General features: G+C 30.0%; 2 protein-coding genes across 2 annotated transcripts; both read right to left on the bottom strand.

Moving 5' to 3' along the window:
• Positions 1–663: 663 nt before the first annotated feature.
• Positions 664–5,276, bottom strand: LOC130932423 (benzyl alcohol O-benzoyltransferase-like). The gene is made up of 2 exons (XM_057861745.1): positions 4,753–5,276; positions 664–1,662 (listed from the first exon to the last, which is right to left on the bottom strand). Exons 1-2 carry the CDS (start codon positions 5,203–5,205, stop codon positions 748–750), a joined length of 1,368 nt encoding a protein of 455 aa, XP_057717728.1. The 5' UTR covers positions 5,206–5,276; the 3' UTR covers positions 664–747.
• A 10,120-nt stretch (positions 5,277–15,396) lies between these two features.
• On the bottom strand, positions 15,397–18,397 carry LOC130936160 (benzyl alcohol O-benzoyltransferase-like). Its single transcript, XM_057866180.1, has 2 exons — positions 17,847–18,397; positions 15,397–16,561 (listed from the first exon to the last, which is right to left on the bottom strand). The coding sequence occupies exons 1-2, from the start codon at positions 18,300–18,302 to the stop codon at positions 15,635–15,637; spliced, it is 1,383 nt and encodes a 460-aa protein (XP_057722163.1). The 5' UTR covers positions 18,303–18,397; the 3' UTR covers positions 15,397–15,634.
• Positions 18,398–21,568: the final 3,171 nt, after the last annotated feature.

Here is a 21,568-nt window from a genome sequence, read left to right as displayed (position 1 = left end):
TGAAATTGAATTATTAAAATACGAACTTGTTATACTTATGATTGAGTTAGATATAGTTGAATTTTAATTTTCATTAAAAAAGGAGATAGGAAAAAAAAACTTCCTGCGGAATTATACTCCTTTCATAACAGTCGGAAAATCCAGATGTACGTTGATAATTCAACGGAAAAAAATAAGAAAAAAAAAAAGAAAAATAAGAAAAAGTTTGATTGCGGCATTCAAACAAACAAGAAGAGCCTAAAATGCTTGTCACCATATATTTCCAATCCTTGCCACTCGCCAGTAGTAGTCGCCACGCATTATGAAAATAGAAGCCGGTGAAGTGTGAACAGAAGAAGTACACAACCCATAAACCTTACTCTCAGACTTCATAAAAATCGTATAAACTGGTCAACTTCGACAAGAACAATTATTATTAGCTACGAAAATAATTTTAATAGGATATTTTTTGAGTACCATTTTTTATTTTTACAATAACTAATTTAAAATTAAAATTTGTATTGGATATAAATTTTAAAATAATATTAATATCTGTAAAACAAATATTATATTATTTTTAAAAAAGACCAATATAATACCACTACTTGATATTTATTAAACTTATTAAATAAATATTATAATGTTAATAAATTAAAACAAAACCAAATATTGACTCATATTGAGTATTAAATTAATTTTTATATATATAATAATATCACAAATACTTATATAAGCTTTTGTACAACTCAAAATAAAATTAAACTAAAATTAAATATTAAAGATACTCTTAAGGTCCCCACCAAACAAATCACCTAACTCTTTCTCAAATCTCTCCATAGCTTTGGAAGGCAAGTAAATTGGAAATAATACACCTTCTTCTCCTTTTTCATTCTCATAATCCATAAAAAAGGTTACTCCATGAAAAGCCGGCCCAACTCCACCTTGAGACACACCAGCATATAATGCTTTGCCCCATCCAAAATCCGCTTCTCTTAACCCAAAACGTGTCAAGTTTGACACAATAAAAGATCCTACGGTTGTAAATAAGGGTCGTCCTTTTGTAACCATTAGATCTGCCACTGAATGCACGTACTCTTCTGTCACCTCAGTTTTTACTTTCTTTATTAACCCTACGGCATAATAAAAGGGATTTTCACAAAGCTTCCTTACACTAGCAACTGCTGCCGGATAAACAAAAGCGTTTCCGTAATAACCAAGGGGTATAATAGGGTTAAACCTAGCGCGTGCATTCACGATGCACATCATGCGAACATCATCTTCTGGCGCAAGTTGCAATGCTTTTGTACGGCAACGCCATAAGCATGCAGTTAGAAGCTCAAATCGAGTGCATTGGCCAAGGTGACGTGGAACCAAACGACGAAGGGAAGCTATTTCAGTTGGTCCAAAGAAGAAGGAGCGTTGAACCATATGGTTCTCATAAGAAATAATGGTCCCTTCTTTGGTATTTGGAAGTTGCTCATATTCGCGATGGTTGCATGTGATTTGTGGTGGGTCTCTTGCAAGTAGGAGCTCCCTTTGCCATACAGGCAGAATGGAAGGTTGATGAGCACCTTGAGCCATTTCGGTTAAAGCACTGAAAAATTGTACTAGACCAGTTGCATCCATCATCGTGTGATTCACGCGTATGGCAAAAACAAAACCGCCGCACTTAAAGCGTGTCACCTGTCAAAAACAAAACAAATTGTTCGAGTAACTTAGTCGGTAATCATTTGCATTCATATTTATAGATATTTTACACACAAATATATAATTTATATTTATATTTATTAAAATTTTACATATATGAATTAATTAAAGATATTTATAAAATAATTAAATTATGGTTAATTGGTTAAAAAAATTATAAATATATTTTGGTTAATCAATTTAATAAAATAATTTTAAAAATTATATTCATATTATTAAAAAATAGTTAATCAAAATCAAAACTAAATTTTATGTAATTCTTGTGTTCAAATTAGTTGTAAAAATCAATTTTTAACCGATTAAAAATTAATTTTTAATTTTTTTTAAGAAATTCAATTTTTTTATGTATAAAACTGGTTTTTTTAAAATTGATTATTTTTTAAAATTGGATTTTATTTTTATAATCAGTTAAAACCAGTTTTTGAATTTTTTAACCGCTTAATAACTAGTTTTATCGCATAAAATTAATTTGGTCAATTAAAACAAATTATATTTTTAATTAATCCAAAAATATGTTTGATTTTTGAATTAACCAAACTATGGACAACTCTAGAATTAATACAGTTTATATATATGAATCAATACAATTTGTACTCACGTTTTTCAAAATTTATACACATAAATTAATAAAATGATAATTTAATATTTATACTAATCAAATAATAACTAAAAATATTAAAAATTACTTGCTTCGAAAGTCTTTTAAAAAAATTAATCTAAATTAATTTAAAATTATCTTATTTTAATTTATATTTATTAATTGTTGTTATAATAAATATATAATATCAAATAAATAAATGTATGGATAATTATAAATATTTTACGTATAAGATTATGAATATTAATTCAAATCAAATAATTTTAAATTAATATTTTAAAGAGAGAAGTAATTATTAGTTTATTACTTCCCGTGATTCCAACTTTTTCTACTAGCTAACTTGATTATCGAAACATAACGAACTGATATCTATTGTTTGAAAAGGATGTTTTAAATTAAGAAAATGTGTAAAGTAATAATAAAATAAAAAGTTAAGTATTAGTAAATTTATTATTTTTATTATCCATAAATCCTATAATTTTAATGAAAAATAATTATACTCTCATTTTTTTACCAACTTTATTTTAGAAGGATTTAATCCTATTTTACTATGATCGGAACCTTGCATTGGCATTGTTTCTCTTTAAATGGGGTTCAAAATTAAGTATAAATGATACCGTTTATTAGATTTACTATAACTCTATAAGTAAGGATTTTTAACAAAACAATATACTCCATCTCTATCTATTTTATAGTAAGTGTCTAAAATCAAATGTGCACACAAATTAAGCAAATATTTATAAATATCTTAATTTTATTTGAATGTATAATTATTCATCGTAACATTTTTTTTTTTACTTTTTCTCTTTTTTATAGAAGAAACTTTTTTTATTATTCAATCTCAACATACATCAGACACGTTCGCTTAATATAAGAGTATTGTTGGATAAAAAAAATCATTTTCATATATTAAAAATGATATCTGTATAAATTTTGTGTACACTTTTTTCTGTAAATGTTTCATCTGGAGTATATATAAAAGGTAAATATTTTAATTTTCATAATTTTTATCAATTATTTTAATATTAAAACTAAAAATTACACTAAGCAATAATGTAGATATAAAGGTAGTACATATATAACATTCCTCTCACGTAATTTTCCTAATAAATAGACATCTTATATTGGTCCAAAAAATTTAAAATAAAACACTAATTTTAAAATAGAAGAAATATTTTGTTTTCATAGCTAAGTATACGTCTTTTAATTTAAGAAAGTACGCAAAATATGTATTTTTGAAAATATATAGGAACCAACTTTTGGATTAATTACCATTAACTAACTTATTTTTTTATTATCAAAATCATTTTTATTTTCACACTTTTAAAAATTTTAGAATTTATAATTTAAAATTTAATATTAAAATATATAATATTTAAATTTTAGAATATAGAATTTAGAGTGATTGTTAATGATCGACGATCGTTATTTGAAGGGTGAGGAGGCAGATTTTAGTTTTTTTTTTTTTATATTGTTCTCTAATTTATAGGTAACAAATTAATTTATTATAACATTTTAATTAAGAATTATTTATTAGCTAATAAACTTTTGATATTTATTTAAATAGATAAGTAAATTAATTACTTGACTAATCCATTATATTGTAAATATAATATAAGTATTAAAATTTAAAAAATAGTTAAAATTTATTACCAAAAATTAATTTTTGAGTAAGATTATATAGAAAGGAATAATTAATTAGAATTTAAATCATCTAAATTTTGAATTTTTATTTAAAAGAGTAAAATATAATTTTTATAATTTATTTTATAAATAAAACTAAAAAAATTATATTTTATCTTTTAAAATAAAACTCAAAATTAAGAGCATCCAAATTCAACTAGAGAGCCATTCAGATAAAGATGCTTAATAATTAAAATTTAATATATATAATCGATTAAATCGTATTTTTTTTGTCAAAATTAGGCTAGACAAATTGATTTGACCAAAAAATGGTGAATCAAATATTGAAGTGGTCTAAATTAATATTATTTTTTATAGAAAATGACTATAATATCCTATTATAAAAGATGATTACAATATTTCTATTATATATATTAATTTTGAGAATCCTAAATTTTAGTCCTTTATTTTTCTATAGGATTAGAATTTAGAATTTTTAAAAGTAATATATATATATATATATATATATATAAATAATAAGAGTATTTTAATTATTTTTTATAATAAGAGTATTGTAATAATTTTTTATAAAAAAATAATATTAATTTAGACTAATTCAAAATTTAATTCACAATTTTTCAATTAAATCAATTATTTATCTAACCTAATTTTAACAAAAATAACATAATTTAATCGATTATATATATTAAATTTTAATTACTGAAAAATATTATAAAAAAATATTTTAATCGTCTTTATCTCTCTCTTAATTATTGCGAGCCGTTAACTATTTGCGACGCAACCCCTCGTATTATCAAACAAGAATGGCCTTTAATTGTTTGAACCTGTATGAGTAGAAGGGGGCAGTTGACAATTCCATCGGAGCCTGGAACATTATAAAGGAGTTCTTGGGAGCATGGAAATGGAGGATGAAGAGAGCCACGAAGTTGATCAAGTGTTACGTCAGCATCTGCCTCAATAAACAAGACACCCTCCTCGGTACAATCCACCATCAACTTGCGGCCATGACCTTCCCTGATCCTGCCGGCAAATGGGTAGTAAAACACAAGTGTTCTCGAGAGTGCATCTCTTATAATCCTAACTGGGTCTTTTCCTTCCATAGATGGCTTGTGCTGATAAATATGAAAGAATGGAATATGGAAACGCAACCCTTCTTGATCATCTATGTCAGATAATAGTTTAACTTCGCGGGGAGTGGGCGTAGCTGGAGCCACCAGCTCCGGTTGGCGCCTTCGGACTGTAAAGACTAAAGAGGGAGACGATGATAGTGAAGTCATGGTATTGCCAGAGAAGTTAAGAAAGAGTTGGGATAAAAAGAATGGTGGATAAGTGGTTTCTATTTATAGTGATTTGAAACTGAGTTGCTTTTGTTTATAAGTGAGGGACATTAAGAGAAGAAGATGAAGATACATCATACATCATTATGTTTGATATAGATATAAATATTATGTTTTAAAATATTAAATTAATGTATTTTAGATATTTTTTATTATTTTTATTAATTTTTTATAATTATACTTTTATTGTTATAATTTTTAAATTTTTATTATATAAAAATATAAATAAATTAAATTATCATAATTTAAATTTTTTATATTTAGTTTATTATTAAATAAAATATAAAAATATTAATTTTTATATTTTTATTTTTTTATATTTTGATCTCAGCAATTTATTTTATTCTGTAAATCTAAAATAATAAAATTATTGTCAAAATTTCTAGTTTAATGTTATTAGCAAATGGAGAATATTAGCATGGGTTTAGCTTGTATTTTTTTTTTATTTTAAAATTTTATAAAAAAATGATTATTTTTACTTATTTTTCTTTACAAATTTTTAATAATAAAAACGCAAATTTAACATACTTTTAGTAATCAACATTTTGATGTAAAACAAAAAAAAATTGGCTAAATTTTTGTTATTTTTTATGATTTTTTCTAATACAACCACAAAGTTTTATTGGTCAATAATTATTGTATGTATTGAGTAGAATTTTTTTTTGTTTACACCAGAATATCCATCAAGTAAAAAGCTTAATGACTAATTTTTTAAATACTACAAAAATAAAATGGATAATCTTTTTAAACAAACTTTGTTCTCATCCTCCAATAAATATTAAACCCAAAAAAAAATGGTTAAAAAACATAGTGCCTCGTACATATGGACGAATTTGCGTTAGTTGTATTGAGTAGAATTTAAACTTTTGATATTTTTTAAAGCTAACGCTCCAGCCCCACAAGTGCGCAATGTTTTGATTGGGCTAGTGGTCACAATCCACAAAGAAAGGTACACAGTACACACGTCGTTTGTCGAAGCCTAAGAGTTGATTAGCGGTCTTTTTTTTATATAATATTTTTAATTCAACAAGTAAAAAATTAATCTATTATAAAATTAAATTTTATTTAACAATTTGTTTATTGACTAATCGATTATTATATATATAAGATAAAATTTAAACTCTAATATTTATTTAAATAAATTAATAAATTAATTATTAGACCAACTTAATTTAATTATAATTTATTTTATTTTCTGATTTTTCAAATGTTCATCGGTTAGTTATTAAGTGGTCCAAAACATAATTAAAATGTAGTGAGAAGTCCAATATAATTTTGTCCACTTATTTACAATTGCTCGGTCCGCGAGTTAAAATAGCCACATATTTAGATTTAATTTTATAAAATTTTCACATTTTAAAAATAATTTATAAAAATTAATTTTTTAAAAATTATAATATTAGTATTTAATAAATTAAATTAAAAATAATTTTTAATAAATATAAACAACAACAAATATATTTAATAAATAATTTATAAAATTTAAAATATTATAATAAATATTAATATAAAAATTAAATTTAAATATTGGTTAATATATAAAATTATATTAAATTTTTTAATTTAATAAGAACAAATCAATTTTTAACTCTCTTTTAAATATTTTTAAAAATATTCTTAATTTTTAAAAATTATAAATATAAATACATAATTTTTTATTTATTAAATATAAAACAAAATATTTATATTTTTAAAAAATATAAATACTCTTTTAAAAAAATTTACCTAACTAAGTTTTAGCGGGATGTGTGCATGTGAAGCGAGTAGAATTATTCTTCGAATCACCGTCCGTTTTGGATATATATAATATATAATATAATAATGTTAATTACTAGCAATTCAGTAATTTGTCAACTACTATCTTAACTTGAAGAAGTCTGAAATTATGTTTTATATGACCTAATTTTATTATGTCAAGTGACAAGTGACAAATATATAATTAAGATGAAATTAGTAAGTATTAATTTTAAGTATTTAGAAGGATTATTTTGATAATGTGTAAAAAAAAAAGAGTATTTCTGTTTTTTGAATACGAAGATGACTTTTTTTTTCCTACTTCATTTTCTATATATAGTTCGATTATTCGAGTAAATAATTTATTTTTATTTAAATAAAAAAAGCAATTCTTTACGAGTATACTGTAGACTTTGGGGATTCATGCATTGTTTACTTTAAAGAAAAAAAAAAGTATGAATCAACTAGTTCACATAATTTTGGCATCCTTTTCTTCTCTTTCTTGTTAGCTGAAAAAAAAATGTTTAAAGAACTTTCTCAATCCATTCTATTTTGCGACATGCTTGCACAAAATTAAATAAATGAAGTTAAGACCACGCTCGCCAGAGGTGACTACTGTTAGTTCTACGTCAAAGAGAATAAGAAAGAGTAATGAGTTTATAAGATGAGATATTTATTAATTTATTATTTTAAGATTTTAAATTAAATGTGGTGTTTTTTTATCTGATATTTTTTTACTTAATTCCTCATACAAGTCTTTTCAGTAGTCGAAAGTTCTCCACAATTGATCCAATAAGTGATATCAGAGCCGTGAATTTTTAGTTATAGAAGTACTTATTTTTAGACAATTGATTCTTACCACGTAATATCATTAAAAATTAGTTCTTTTACTTCACCTTCACCCATAATAGTGTTTTTGTATATGATGAATAGTAATAAAATTTTAATTCACAATAATCTTGATGACAATGTCAAAGAAATTATTGTATATGTGTAAATAATGTTTGCCATTTTATTGTGTATGATATGATAGGTGAACATAAAAAATAAATATAAAATGTGTGTTAATATATGTATATTTTGTTGTTATTTCTTTTTTTTTTTTACTCCTATTAGCCTCCTCTTTTATGGGTCATGAACTTGTTATAACTAAGTAAACTAACTATAAAAATAATAAGTTATATAAAAATAAAATCACATATGAAAAAAATAAAATTAAAATTGAGATTTCATACCACACAAATTAAATACAAATTTAATAATAAAAATAGAATGGTAAAATGATAAAAAAATAACTGAAAAAAATATATGCAATAGGTGGTTTATTTTAAAATGGTGGTGGAGAGTCAATACTTTCAGCAGATGCATTACGTAAAAATGGTGGTGAAAGGACAGTGCTTCTAAGAGATGGAACCTTGCGTGAAAATGATGGTCGAAACAGAAAATATTTTCACAGAGTCGGAAATAAAAGTAGATTTTTTATTTTGAAATCAATTTTTTTAAGAAAGTCATAAAATGACTTATCGAGAACGAGAAATCATATATTTCTACTTCTTCAAAAAGCTGTGAATTAACATTTTAAAAAATTAAAAACTTTTTTTTAAATAATATCAAACACACATATTATGACTTTTCATAATTTAAAAATTAAAAAAAAACTAGCTTCTATTATTTTTTAAATAGACTCTAAATACTTGTTGAGTTGTTAAAACTTTATCCCATTTATTTGTTACGAGAAATGATTTTTAAATAAAAATAAAATAATTAAAGAAAATAGCATGATTTATTTGTTATATATGAATCTACCATGCTTTTTTCTAATTATTATTTAATAAAATATTTTATTTATCACCTTTACCTATACTTCTCTTGTATATTTTTTATATTTATATCAAAAGTTAATAATAAAAATTAAAAATATATAAAAATTTAGCTTTTATATCATAGAAAATATAAAAACATACAGAAATTATTTTTTGAATAAATTAAAACACATTCACTTTAATAAATTCATAGATTATTTTTTCAATATTTAACATAATAAATAAATAATAACTAAAATATTAACATAGGGTTAATTGTTAAATTGGTCATCGAAAAATTGGCTAATTATCATTTTCGTTCTCTAATAATTTTTTTAATCAAATTAGTCCATTAAAAATATAACACCAATTTCGTTTATTCTTCCATTTTTGAACTAACAGTTTCTGTTAATGATTGTCTATGTGGAGCGTTATGTCACAGTAAATTTTAGAAGGTTAGATTTAACAGTGTTTGTATAATTTTATGGAATGTTTGAGAATGCTCTAGATGGTTTCGGAACGTTCTAGAATGTCCTAAAAGGTCCCGGAATACTCTAGAAGGTTCTAGAAAACTCTTTAAGGTCATAGAGTATTTTAGAAGAGTGTGGATGTATATAGGAGTATGAAGAGTAGTATGGAAGAATCTAGAAGCATTTAGAAAGTTGTAATAGGATAGATATTTGCAATGAAGGTTCTAGATAATTAATCTGGACCGTTGATTAGATTTAATCCTAACCATCCATTAAGGAGGTGGATGGCTATAAATAAGAGGTGAGAGTTAGTGTGAGTCATTTATAATAGACACTTGAGCAATAAAGTGTTCTTCCACCAAAGCTTCCTTTTTCTTGTGTTCTCTTGTGTTCTTAACTTTCTTTATAAGTATTGAGGGTTGGGATGACTTGATCTTAGCTCAAGAGATTGAGTAAGTTCGAGTGTCGGCACGGTAGCTTTGGAGTGTGTCCAAGACCGTGACAATTTTGGCATCAGAGAAAGGTTCAAGAGGGAGCACAAGTAGTTTGTGGGTATGGCTTCTAGTGTAACCATGGAGCATGTTGAGTCTCAAAGGGGAAGGAATGCTATTCCTTCTCAATGGGGAGACAAAAAGGTCCGTTCTTCAAGTGAGCCTACAGGTAAGGCCTCTAACTTCTTAGAAGAGAGAGTTTTTGTGTTGGAGAATGTTTTATTATCTATAGATGAACATTTCCAAAGGATAGAACATGATAAGGAGACCCTCGAGGCTCATGTGTTAGGAGAACTGGATGCTTTCAAAGAAAGCATGTTCCAAATCGAAGAGAAGCTCGAGAATTCCTTGAAACTATTTGAGGAAGTTCGAGGAGGTAAAATCTCAACTAACCATTATAAGGGATAGGACAAAAATTGATCTCCTCAAGTCAAACGAGTTCAAGGGCATGAGGAACACTCGAGAGGTAAAAAACTTCCTATGGCAAATGGAGAGGTACTTCGAAGGCCAAGGGGTGGTTGAAGAAGCAATAAAGGTACGCACTGCAGCTCTCTACCTTTTTGATAATGCTACTTTGTGGTGGAGAAAAAAATGCGTAGATATGGAGAAAAAAATGCGTAGATATGAATGACAAAGAGGCAAGCACCGCAGAAAAGAAAGGCTTGATGTATGTCAAGGCCTTTATCAATGAAAAATCCGTCATGGCTATGATCGACACTGGTACTACACACAACTTCATCACGCCTGATAAAGCAAAGAGGCTTGGGTTGAAGATCACCGAAAAGAATGGCTGGTTCAAACCCGTGAATACCAAGGATGAAACTCTTAAGGGAATAGCAAAAGGGGTTGAGATTACTCTTGGTTCTTGGAAGGGTCTTGTGGATTTCTCAGTAGCACCCATGGACGATTTCAAAATAGTAATTGGGCTTGATTTGAAAAGGAAGGCAAATATAATACCTATGCCATAATATGACATAGTATGTGTCATGGAGAAAGGGTCTCCATGCATGGTTCCTACAGTCTCTAAAGTTGGAAGACTACCGATACTTTCTGTTTTGCAACTCAAGAAAGGGTTTAAGAAGGGGGAGATTACATATTTGACTCTATTACAAGAGGAGTCAACATCTGAAAGAGAAGATGTTCCTCCCAAAATTAACGAAGTCCTTGAAGAAAATAAGGATGTGATGCCTCCTGAGTTGCTAAAATAATTACCACCTAGGAGGAAGGTGGACCACAAGATTGAATTGGAGTCAGGAGTAAAGCCGCCTGCTTCAACACCTTATAGGATGGCATCGCCAGAACTTGAGAAATTGAAGAAGCAACTCAAGGATTTTCTAGATGCTGGGTTCATCCGTCCATCAAAGGCACCTTATGGCGCACCAGTCTTATTCCAAAAGAAGCATGATGGTTCGTTGAGACTATGCATCGACTATCGAGCACTTAAAAAGTTAACCATCAAGAACAAATACCCTATATTCCTTTGATAGCCACTTTGTTTGATCAACTTGGTAGAGCCAAGTGGTTCTCAAAACTGGATTTGAGGTCAGGATATCAGCAAGTGAGAGTTGCTGATGGTGATGAGCCTAAGATCATGTGTGTCACGAGATATGGATCATATGAGTGGTTGGTGATGCCTTTTGGCTTGACCAATGCTCCTGCGACCTTCTGTACCTTGATGAACAAAATCTTTCGACCTTACCTTGATCAGTTTGTAGTGGTCTACTTGGATGACATTATTGTCTATAGCAATACCTTGGAGGAAAATGTAGAACACTTACGAACTGTGTTTCAAGATCTTGCGTGAGAATAACCTATATGTGAAGAAGGAAAAGTGTTCCTTTACAAGGGACAAAGTTCACTTTTTGGGACACATCATTAAAGGTGGAACCCTCTGCATGGATCAAGGAAAGGTGAAGTCTATCAAAGAGTGGGAGCCGCCAAATAGGGTATTTGAATTGAGGTCATTCCTTGGGTTGGCTAATTACTATCAGGGGTTTATCAAGGGATACTCAGCTAAGGCTGCACAAGTAACTGATCTTCTCAAGAAAAATCACTCTTGAAAATGGTCAAAGGAGTGTCAAAAGGCCTTTGATGAGTTGAAGGCTGCTATCACAGAAGGACCAGTACTAGCACTACCTGATTACTCAAAGGAATTTGAAGTCCACACTGATGTTTCTGACTATGCTACTAGAGGGGTTCTGATGCAAGAAGGACATCATGTTACCTTTGAGAGTCGCAAGTTGAATGATACAGAGAGGCGATACACCGTCCAAGAGAAGGAGATGACTGCCGTGGTGCACTGTCTGAGAACTTGGCGTCACTACTTACTTGGTTCACACTTCATCGTCAAGACAGACAATGTGGTTACAAGCTACTTCCAAACTCAGAAGAAATTAAGCCCCAAACAAGTTAGGTGGCAAGATTTCTTAGCTGAGTTTGATTTCGAATTTGATACAAGCCTGGCAAGACTAATGTGGTAGCAGATGCGCTGAGCCGCAAGGCTGAGTTGGTAGCCATTTCTATGGTTGAAGGAGATATTGTGTATACCATCAAGAAAGGGTTGCATCACGATCTATTAGCCAAGTTGGTGGAGTTGGCTAGAAAAGGTAAGACCAAAAGATTTTGGCTAGAAAATGGCCTTCTCTACACTAAAGGGAAAAGACTATACGTCCCTAAATGGGAAAATCTAAGAAGAAAATTAGTGAGAGAATGCTACGACACCAAGTGGGCTGGTCACCAAGGTCAGTGAAGACCTTAGCACTCATTGAATCTTCTTATTATTGGCCTCAAATGAGAGATAAAGTAGAGAATTATGTGAAGACTTGTCTTGTGTGCCAACAAGATAAGATTGAAAACAAGACACCAAGTGGGATGTTGGAATCTCTGCCTCGATTAGAACGACCATGGAAAAGTGTCTCTCTAGATTTCATCTCTACCTTAACGAAGTTCGAGGGATTTGGATCTATTCTTGTGGTAGTAGATCGATTTTCAAAGTATGCTACCTTTATACCCGCCCCTACTGACTGCACTGCAGAGGAAGCAACACGACTATTCTTCAAGAATGTGGTGAAGTACTGGGATTGCCTAAGAGCATCATTAGTGATCGAGATCACGCTTCACAGGACGACTATGGATAGAGCTGTTCAAACTCCTTGGGTCGGAGCTTCATTTTTCAACAAGCTTCTATCCTCAAACCGATGGGCAGACTGAGAGAGTGAATGCCTTACTCGAGTATTACTTGAGGTATTTTGTAAGTGCTAATCAGAAGGACTGGACAAAACTCCTCGACATTGGAGCGAGTCCATAGGGAAGAGCTCATTCGAGATTGTGACTGGATAACAGCCGTTTACACCTCACTCTCTTTCTTCTTCTTACTCAGGGAAGAGCCCTGGAACTTATCATATAATAAGGGAAGGACAAGCAGATATCACTCGTTCTTACCTCGACAAAGCTGCCAAGAGGATGAAGAAATGGGCAGATAAAAAGAGGAGGCATGCAAGCTATCAAGTGGGAGACAAGGTAATGATCAAACTACTTCCACAACAATTCAAAGCCTTTCGCAAGATTCATAAGGGTTTAATATGCAAATACGAAGGGCGATTTGAGATCATTGGATGTGTTGGGGAGGTTGCTTACAAAGTACAACTCCCTCCCTCTATGAAGATCCACTTGGTCTTTCATGTGAGTATGTTTAAACCATATCATGGAGACCAAGTCGAACTGAGTAGAGGTGACTCGAGTCATGCTCCGCCCGTGGTGATTATATCTTTTGATAAAGAAATCGAATAAATCTTAGCTAATTGCGTCGTGCGACGAAGAGGACTACCACCAAGTATCCAATACTTGATCAAGTGGAAAGGGCTCCCGATAACTGAAGCTAGTTGGAAAGCTCGTGAACATATGTGGCAATTCCAAGAACACCTATAGCGCTATCATGAACATAACGCAACGAGGATGTTTGCACATTAGGTGGGGAGAATGTCACGGTAAATTTTAGAAGGTTAGATTTGACAGTGTCTGTATAATTTTCTGGAGTGTTTGAGAATGCTCTATATGGTTCCGAAACGTTCTAGAATGTCCTAGAAGGTCCATGAATACTCTAGAAGGTTCTAGAAGATTCTAGAAGGTCGTAGAGTATTTTAGAAGAGTGTGGATGTATATAGGAGTATGAAGAGTAGTATGAAAGAATCTAGAAGTATTTAGAAAGTTGTAGTAGGATAGATATTTGTAATGAAGGTTCTAGATAATTAATTTGGACCGCTGATTAGATCCTAACCATCCATTAAGGAGGTGGATAACTATAAATAGGAGGTGAGAGTTAGTGTGAGTCATTTGTAATAGACACTTGAGTAATAAAGTGTTCTTCCACCAAAGCTTCCTTTCTCTTGTGTTCTCTTGTGTTATTAGCTTTCTTGCAAAGTATTGAGGGTTAGGCTGACTTGGTCTTATCTCAAGAGGTTGAGTAAGTTCGAGTGCCGATACGGTAGCATTGGAGTGTGTCCAAGGCCGTGACAGTTAAGTCACATTTATTCCCATTTGTATGAACCCTAATCCCCAAAATCAATGGAAACATTTATTGATCTTGTTAACTGTTATTATACTAGTGCAGAGCCATTATCTAGATTGCATTTTGAGAGGGACAGAGACACTGGACAAAAAATTTTGGTGGTCGTCAGACAGGCAGAAAAGGATGGGGTGATTCACAAGAAGGAGGAGATAGAACTTCACCTCAATGTGATCACTGAGTGCTCGAAAAATTACCGAGAATTCCCTATCAACTAAGACCTTTGAAACCGAAACGCTAAGTTTGGAGGGTGCAGCTCCATCAAATTCAGACCATGCCAAAAATAGGACAAAGTATGAAGAAGTAAATTTGACATTGAAATTGTAGCATTAGAGGAAGGATTGAAGATGGTGTTAGCAGTGAAGAGCAATAAACAAAGTGTTGAGGTATGCAATTATGCTTCCTAGGTGAATCACCACCTTTATGTTGTGCTGTTTTCAGTATCACTATTATCAATTATGGTTGTAGTTGCAGGTGTGCATACTTTTTCTATATTTTGAAGAAGTTAAACAGATGATGGAAGAACAAACGAAATTAATATTAAATTTTTTAAAGATTAATTTAATTAAAAAATTATTCAAAACAAAAAAGACGATCGACCAATCTTTTAAATATCAATTTGACCATTAACCTTATTAACATATATTAAATATATCAAAGAAGGGATAAAGCCTCCCAGGATCCAAAGAGAACAATGGCTCCCTCCAAATAAACTTTAATTATTTTTTTATAAATTATATATAAATTTTATCTTCATTCTCTTAAAATTTTTATTTTAATTTTTTTATTATAAAATTATTTTTTGTCCTTTTCTTAAAATTTAATCTAATTCTGCTCTAAATTAAATCATTTATATATTTTCGGCTATCATTTTTACCGCATAAGCATCCACTCATTAGTATTAATAATATAATTGTGTTAGGTGTAGAGCAAAATTAATAATTAAAATTAATTAATAGTATATAATATAAATTAAAGTATAAATATATTATATATATATATATATATATATATATATATATATATATATATATATATATATATAAAATATGAGTAATTTTAGTGTTGAAATAGTATCTTTTTTTAACAAATAACTATAAGTTATAGCTACGAGGAAGATCTGATAAAGGTGGGATACCCATAAGCAATTCAGCATCATGACTCTTACAAAGCATATCAGCCACCTTAAATCAATTTTCATCTTTCAATTTCACCTTAAAACACACCCACTTCTAATTATATATAATGAGCCCGTAGATTATTGCTCAGCTCATTCTTTCAACATTCACAAATTACTACAAGTTAGAGCTACAAGGAAGATCTGATAAATGTAGGATATCCATCATCACAACTCTTACAAAGAATATCAGCCAACTCTTTCTCAAACCTCTCCATAGCTTTGACCGGCAAGAAAATTGGAAACATTACACTTTCTTCTCCTTTGCCATTCACACAATCCATCATAAACGTTACTCCAAAAAAATCCCCAGCCCCACTTTCAGATACTCCGCCGTACAATGCATTACCCCATCCAAAATCCACTTCTCTTAACCCAGCACGTGTCAAGTTTGACACAATGCAAGATCCTACGGTTGTAAATAACGGTCTTCCTTTTGTCACCATCAGATCTGCCACAGAATGCATGTACTCTTCTGTCACTTCATCTTTTGCTTTCTTTATCAACTCTACCGCATATCCAAACGGATTTTCACAAAGCTTCCTTACAGTTGTAACTGCTGCAGGATAAGCAAAAACGTTTCCGTAATAACCAAGGGGTATAATAGGGTTAAACCTAGCGCGTGCATTCACGATGCACATCATGCGAACATCATCTTCTGGCGCAAGTTGCAATGCTTTTGTACGGCAACACCATAGACATGCAGTTACAAGCTCAAATCTAGTGCATTCGCCGAGGTGACGTGGAACCAAACGACGAAGGGAAGCAATTTCGGTTGGTCCAAAGAAGAAGGAGCGTTGAACCATGTGTTTCTTGCTCAGAATAATGGTGGAGGTGTCTACTATGGGTTCTTCGAATTCGCGATGGTTGCATGTAATGCGAGGTGGGTGCCTTGCACTCAAGAGCTCCCTGGACCACACAGGTCGAATGGAAGGTTGATGTGCACCACGAGCCAGTTCAGCCATGGCAGTCATAAATTGTGCAAAACCAGTGCCATCACTCATGGTGTGGTTTAGGCGGAAGGCAAGGGTGAAACCACCACATTTAAAGCGTGTCACCTGTTATTTAAGTAAGGAGGCGCCTTTAATACAGACATTAAAAATATTTTTTATTTTTTTAAATTTATATATGTTATGTTATTATTGAATATTTTTATTAAATTGATTAATAATTTATTTTTTAATAAATCAGAATAAAATTAATTTATTATAGCAATAATAATAAATTTATTATAATTATTAGATTCAATTTAATTTGATCGAATTACACAATCTAAATAGAATATTTTTAAATTTTTTGATAAAAAAATAAATAGATTCCTAACTTTTTATTTTACGGATATTTAAATCCCTAAAAATTTAAAACTAAAATTAAATTTCTAAAAGAAAATATATTTATTGTTATAAAAAATTAGTTTTATTCTAATTTGTTAAAAAATTAAAAAAATAACTAATTTCTAATAATAATACGACACGTAAGCGTCTTTACAAAAAGACGTTTTACGCATCTTTATGGGAGCATCTCCCAGTAAGTAATACTAAATAATCAATTTTTTTACAGTATAATTTAATTAATTTATAAAATTATTTTATTTATTTTAAATTTTATATGCTAAATTTTTAATTCTAAGTTATAAATTTTAAATTTTAAATTTTTAAAAAATAAATTTTTTTTAAAAAATGAATTTTTTTTAAAAAAATAGTTTTCTATATTTTTTATTTTTTTAAAATATATTCTATAAAGTTTTATTTTTTTCCCTAGCTATTGGCTTGCAAAAAGTCAAACAACAAATTACTTAGGTTCGTAGTATTTTTCTTGTAATAGAGGGACATATATTTTCACCTATTCAAGATTAAATGGGAAAAAGGTTATATGAAACAGTATTTTGTTTCAAGTGTCATCCAACTTTTTAATCTTTATTTTGAAAAACTCTATTATTTCTACACATACAAGTTCTAAATGCTGATCAATTTATACATGAAGTAAGGAAATTAAAATTATATTTATAAAAGATTAATTTCGTATCACAAATTTATTCAAATTCTAAAAAATTATCTATTTTAAATGGATATAATTTTAATTTCGTAATTTTTTAAAATTTTTAAATAACTTATTTTTTTTATGTTTAAATAGTTCTATGGTACAAAATTTATCTTTTATAATATAATTTTAATTTTATTTTTTTATAAATAAATTTATCCGTATTTAAAGTTTTCGTAAATAGAAATAGAAATAGAAATAGGAGTTTACTCCTTTTGACATTTAAGTAGATTTTGTGCTATTTTGATATCTAATTTAGGATTGTTTTTACTATTCAAAATTTGAAGAGTCATTTTTTGGAACCTGTGTGAGTAGAAGGGGACAGTTGACAATTCCTTCCGATCCTGGAACATTGTAAAGGAGTTCTTCAAAACAAGGGAACGGAGGATGAAGGGAGTCACCAAGTTGATCAAGTGCCACGTCAGCATCAGCCTCGATGAACAAGACACCCTCTGCAGTGCAATCCACCATCAACTTGCGGCCATGACCCTCCCTAAGCCTACCGGCAAATGGGTAGTAAAACACAAGTGTTCTTGAGAGTGCATCTCTTATCACCTTTACTGGGTCTTTTCCTTCCATTGATGGATTGTGACCGTATATAAATATGCTTGGAAGTTGGAAACGAAACCCTTCTTGATCATCAATGTCTGATAGCAGTTTAAGTTCGCGGGGAGTGGGCATAGCCGGAGCTACTAGCTCTGGTTTGCACCTTTTCACTGTAAACACGGGAGAGGGAGATTTTGATGATGATGAAGACATGTCGTATGCGTGTGAGAGAGTTAACAATTAGTGATGTAAGAAGAAGGAATATATAAAGAACTTAGGAAATGGTCTATTATTATAGTATGGTCTGATGAATGGCAACTAGTGTTGTTACCAGAAATCGATGGCGGTATGTATATATAGGGCAGTTGGTAATAATAAGATGCATATTTGGTGATATTGGTCAACTTAACTTGCTTAGACGAGTGCCAGGGGCAACTTAATTTGGTGATATTTTGTCAGTTGTAGCCATCAATTAGTCATTAATAATGTATTTAATAGTATGAAATTTTATTTAACGATAAAAAATTACTTATTTTTTTTGCTGATTAAGTGCTGGCCAGATTTTAATAAGGTGAATGCTATGGTGCCTTTAATATTGTGCCTAACTTACCAAAAAAGACAAATACATAATATTTAATAAATTTTAAATATTTTATTTTTTATTTTAAATATTTTATTTTTTACCTTTAAAAATAAGTTAGGCAATTTAGATACCATAATAAAAGACATCATAAAACTCAGGTTTTAATAAATCTCTGCTGGCCCTATTCTAATAGACTATTGTGTGCCATTCATCACATTGTTAATATGCATGCAGCATTTTTCACACAATGCATGTTTATAATGTTATTTATGTGCTAAAATTAATTATTAAAATTAATTATGTATTATTTAATTATTTTTAATATATATTTTATAATAATAACTGATTTTAATATATACTTAATATAATCGATATTTATATTATTAATACTAACTAAATCATTTAGGTGAAAATTAAGAATTTACTTGTTAGAATGTGAATTATATCAAATTTCATCACTATTGATCAAGTGTACTGGTACCTCGTCTAACTAGGGGGTCTCATAACTCATTTCCATGTGGATGCATATATGCGAGATAATTGGTTGTTAATCTTTTTTGGTGATTAAATAGAAAAGAAAGAAAAAAATAGAAACGAAACTAAATTAATTAGTTAGATTTATATCTAAATTTATTAGATGTTAAAGCTTATTTTATGGTTGGCTTCAATTTGAGTGAATGTCTACGCCACAAGCAACTGCCATTCAATTTGCAACACTATTTGTATTTCTCTTAATTAAAAAGAATAGAGACTCTCCAATTTCAATTCATAACTTTCTGTATATGCTTTGCCAAATTTCATTTCGGAATATCCTTACCAAGCATTTTTTGTTTACTAAGAAAGAGCTTCTAAACCGTCTGTTTCACAAATAACCTCACGAAATCCACTCTCCCAAATAAGAAGTAAACCTCTCCAAATTGCATACAATTCAGCAAAAAAACAAAAAACACTGCATACTTCGATTTTTCCAGTGCAACCTTTCAACCAATATCCATTAAGATTGCAAATGATACAACCAAAACCAGCATAGCCAAAAGGAGCAAAATAGCTAGCATCACAATTCAATTTAACAGAATGAACTGGAGGTGGAACCCAATGCAAACAAAACGAAGGAAAAGACAAAGATTGATGCATAGCAAAAATAGTGTGAAACTCCCTTATTGAACTACGAATTAAACTCACCACTTTACTAGCACTCCAAGAATCATATATATTAAATAAGTCATGATTCCTGCTTCTCCAAATCTACCAGATGGTCGAAAAGAAAAGAAAAACATCTCCACTCCTTGCACCTCTGTAGAGCCAATCACGTAAATCTGAGTTATATGAATACATGCCTAAAAGGTTCCAGACATCCTTGACACTAGGGCACTCCCAAAGACAATGAAGAATGGATTCAAAACCATTTTGACACCGATAACATGTGCTAAATAAAGCTAAGCCACGATCCAAACGAAACTCTGCCGTAGGAATAGCATTATGAAGATTGAGCCAAATCAAGAACTTGTACTTCTCAAGAATATGCAGTCGCCATACCCACAACCAATTATCATGCTCATTCCAGTCAAACTTTCTTTTGGCTAGCCAACTGTACCCACTCCTAGTTGAGTAGAGTCTAAAAGATGCCACATGCCACGATCAACTCGAACTCTCTCCATCATTCAAATCCGGATTATAAGCATTCAAACGCTTTTTGACATCTTCTGGAATAATAAAGAAAATATCATGAAATTCCATTGACCATTTTTTCAAACGTCTTTAACAGTTAAATCAGAGTCAGATATATGTACAAAAGAGACATCTTGAGCAATTGGGCCCTCAATACTCCAATTGTCAAACCAAAAAGATTGATCAAGTGACTTAACGCACCAAGAGAATGCATCCTTAAGAGCACTAAAAGCCTTTGAGATACTCTTCCAAACATGAGAAGCATTGCAAGGGACATGGCCATCTAAAACTCCCTCATTCCTCAGATATTTCGTCCTCAATAGAGCAACCCAAAGCTTGTCCTGACAATGAAAAAATTGGCAAACCAATTTACCAAGTAAAGATATATTAACACAAGTAGGATCTCTAACACCCAAGCCACCAAATTTCTTTGGAGTGATTAAGGTCCTCCAATTAACAAGAGAAAGACCTCTACCATCAACTTGACCCTTCCAAAAGAACGATCTCATCATAGAAGACAATTTATCGCAAACCCAATTTGAAAAAAAAATACCTGCATATGATAGACAGAAATAGATGCCGCAACAGAATTGATCAGGCAAAATCTTCCCGCTTTATTTAGAAGCCTTCCTTTCCAGTTAGCTAATCTTCCCCTCATCTTTTCAATCATCGAATGAAAAGAAGCCCTACTAGTATGGGAATGATTAAGGTTAACTCCAAGATATCTTTCTAAGTCCAAAACAAAACGTATTGAAGAAACACTAGTAAAAATATCTCTTCTCTGAGCAGTTACATTTTTAGAACAAAAAATTTTAGACTTTTCAAAATTCACTTTCATGCCAGATGCCTTGCAAAAAATGTTAAGAGAATGCATGATCATTTGGACCTGACTCTTTGTAGTCTGACAAAAAAGTAAGAGATTATCTGCAAATATTAAATGAGAAAATTTTAGGCCACCCCTAGTAATAAAAATTGGTTGTTAATCTAAGAACTGACAGAAACTAACGGTGTACTTAGATATTTTTAAATATAATTTTTATTTAATTAAAAAATAAAAAATAAAAATTTTTTATTTTCTAATTTTTTAAATAACTGTTAATTTAAATTAATTAAATAATAATAAATTTTTGAAAAAAATTAACCAGTTGAATTTAAAAAAGTAGTATTTTTTAGAAATTAAAGCACAAAAAATGTGTGATGAGAATAAGGGGTCCATTGATATTGATTG

The sequence above is a fragment of the Arachis stenosperma genome, chromosome 6, assembly GCF_014773155.1.
Source record: "Arachis stenosperma cultivar V10309 chromosome 6, arast.V10309.gnm1.PFL2, whole genome shotgun sequence".
In the NCBI taxonomy this organism is placed as follows: Eukaryota; Viridiplantae; Streptophyta; class Magnoliopsida; order Fabales; family Fabaceae; genus Arachis; species Arachis stenosperma.
The sequence above is the reverse complement of the archived record's forward strand: the minus strand, read 5'-3'. Positions and strand labels throughout refer to the sequence as shown.

Bases quoted from the DNA above. Each gene is read 5' to 3' on its own strand.
- LOC130932423 (XM_057861745.1), bottom strand. From the start codon at position 5,205: ATGACTTCACTATCATCGTCTCCCTCTTTAGTCTTTACAGTCCGAAGG. The intron at 1,663-4,752 runs GTTCAAACAATT...TGTTTTTGACAG, and splicing joins GCCCCCTTCTACTCATACAG to GTGACACGCTTTAAGTGCGG.
- LOC130936160 (XM_057866180.1), bottom strand. From the start codon at position 18,302: ATGTCTTCATCATCATCAAAATCTCCCTCTCCCGTGTTTACAGTGAAA. The intron at 16,562-17,846 runs GTTCCAAAAAAT...CTTAAATAACAG, and splicing joins GTCCCCTTCTACTCACACAG to GTGACACGCTTTAAATGTGG.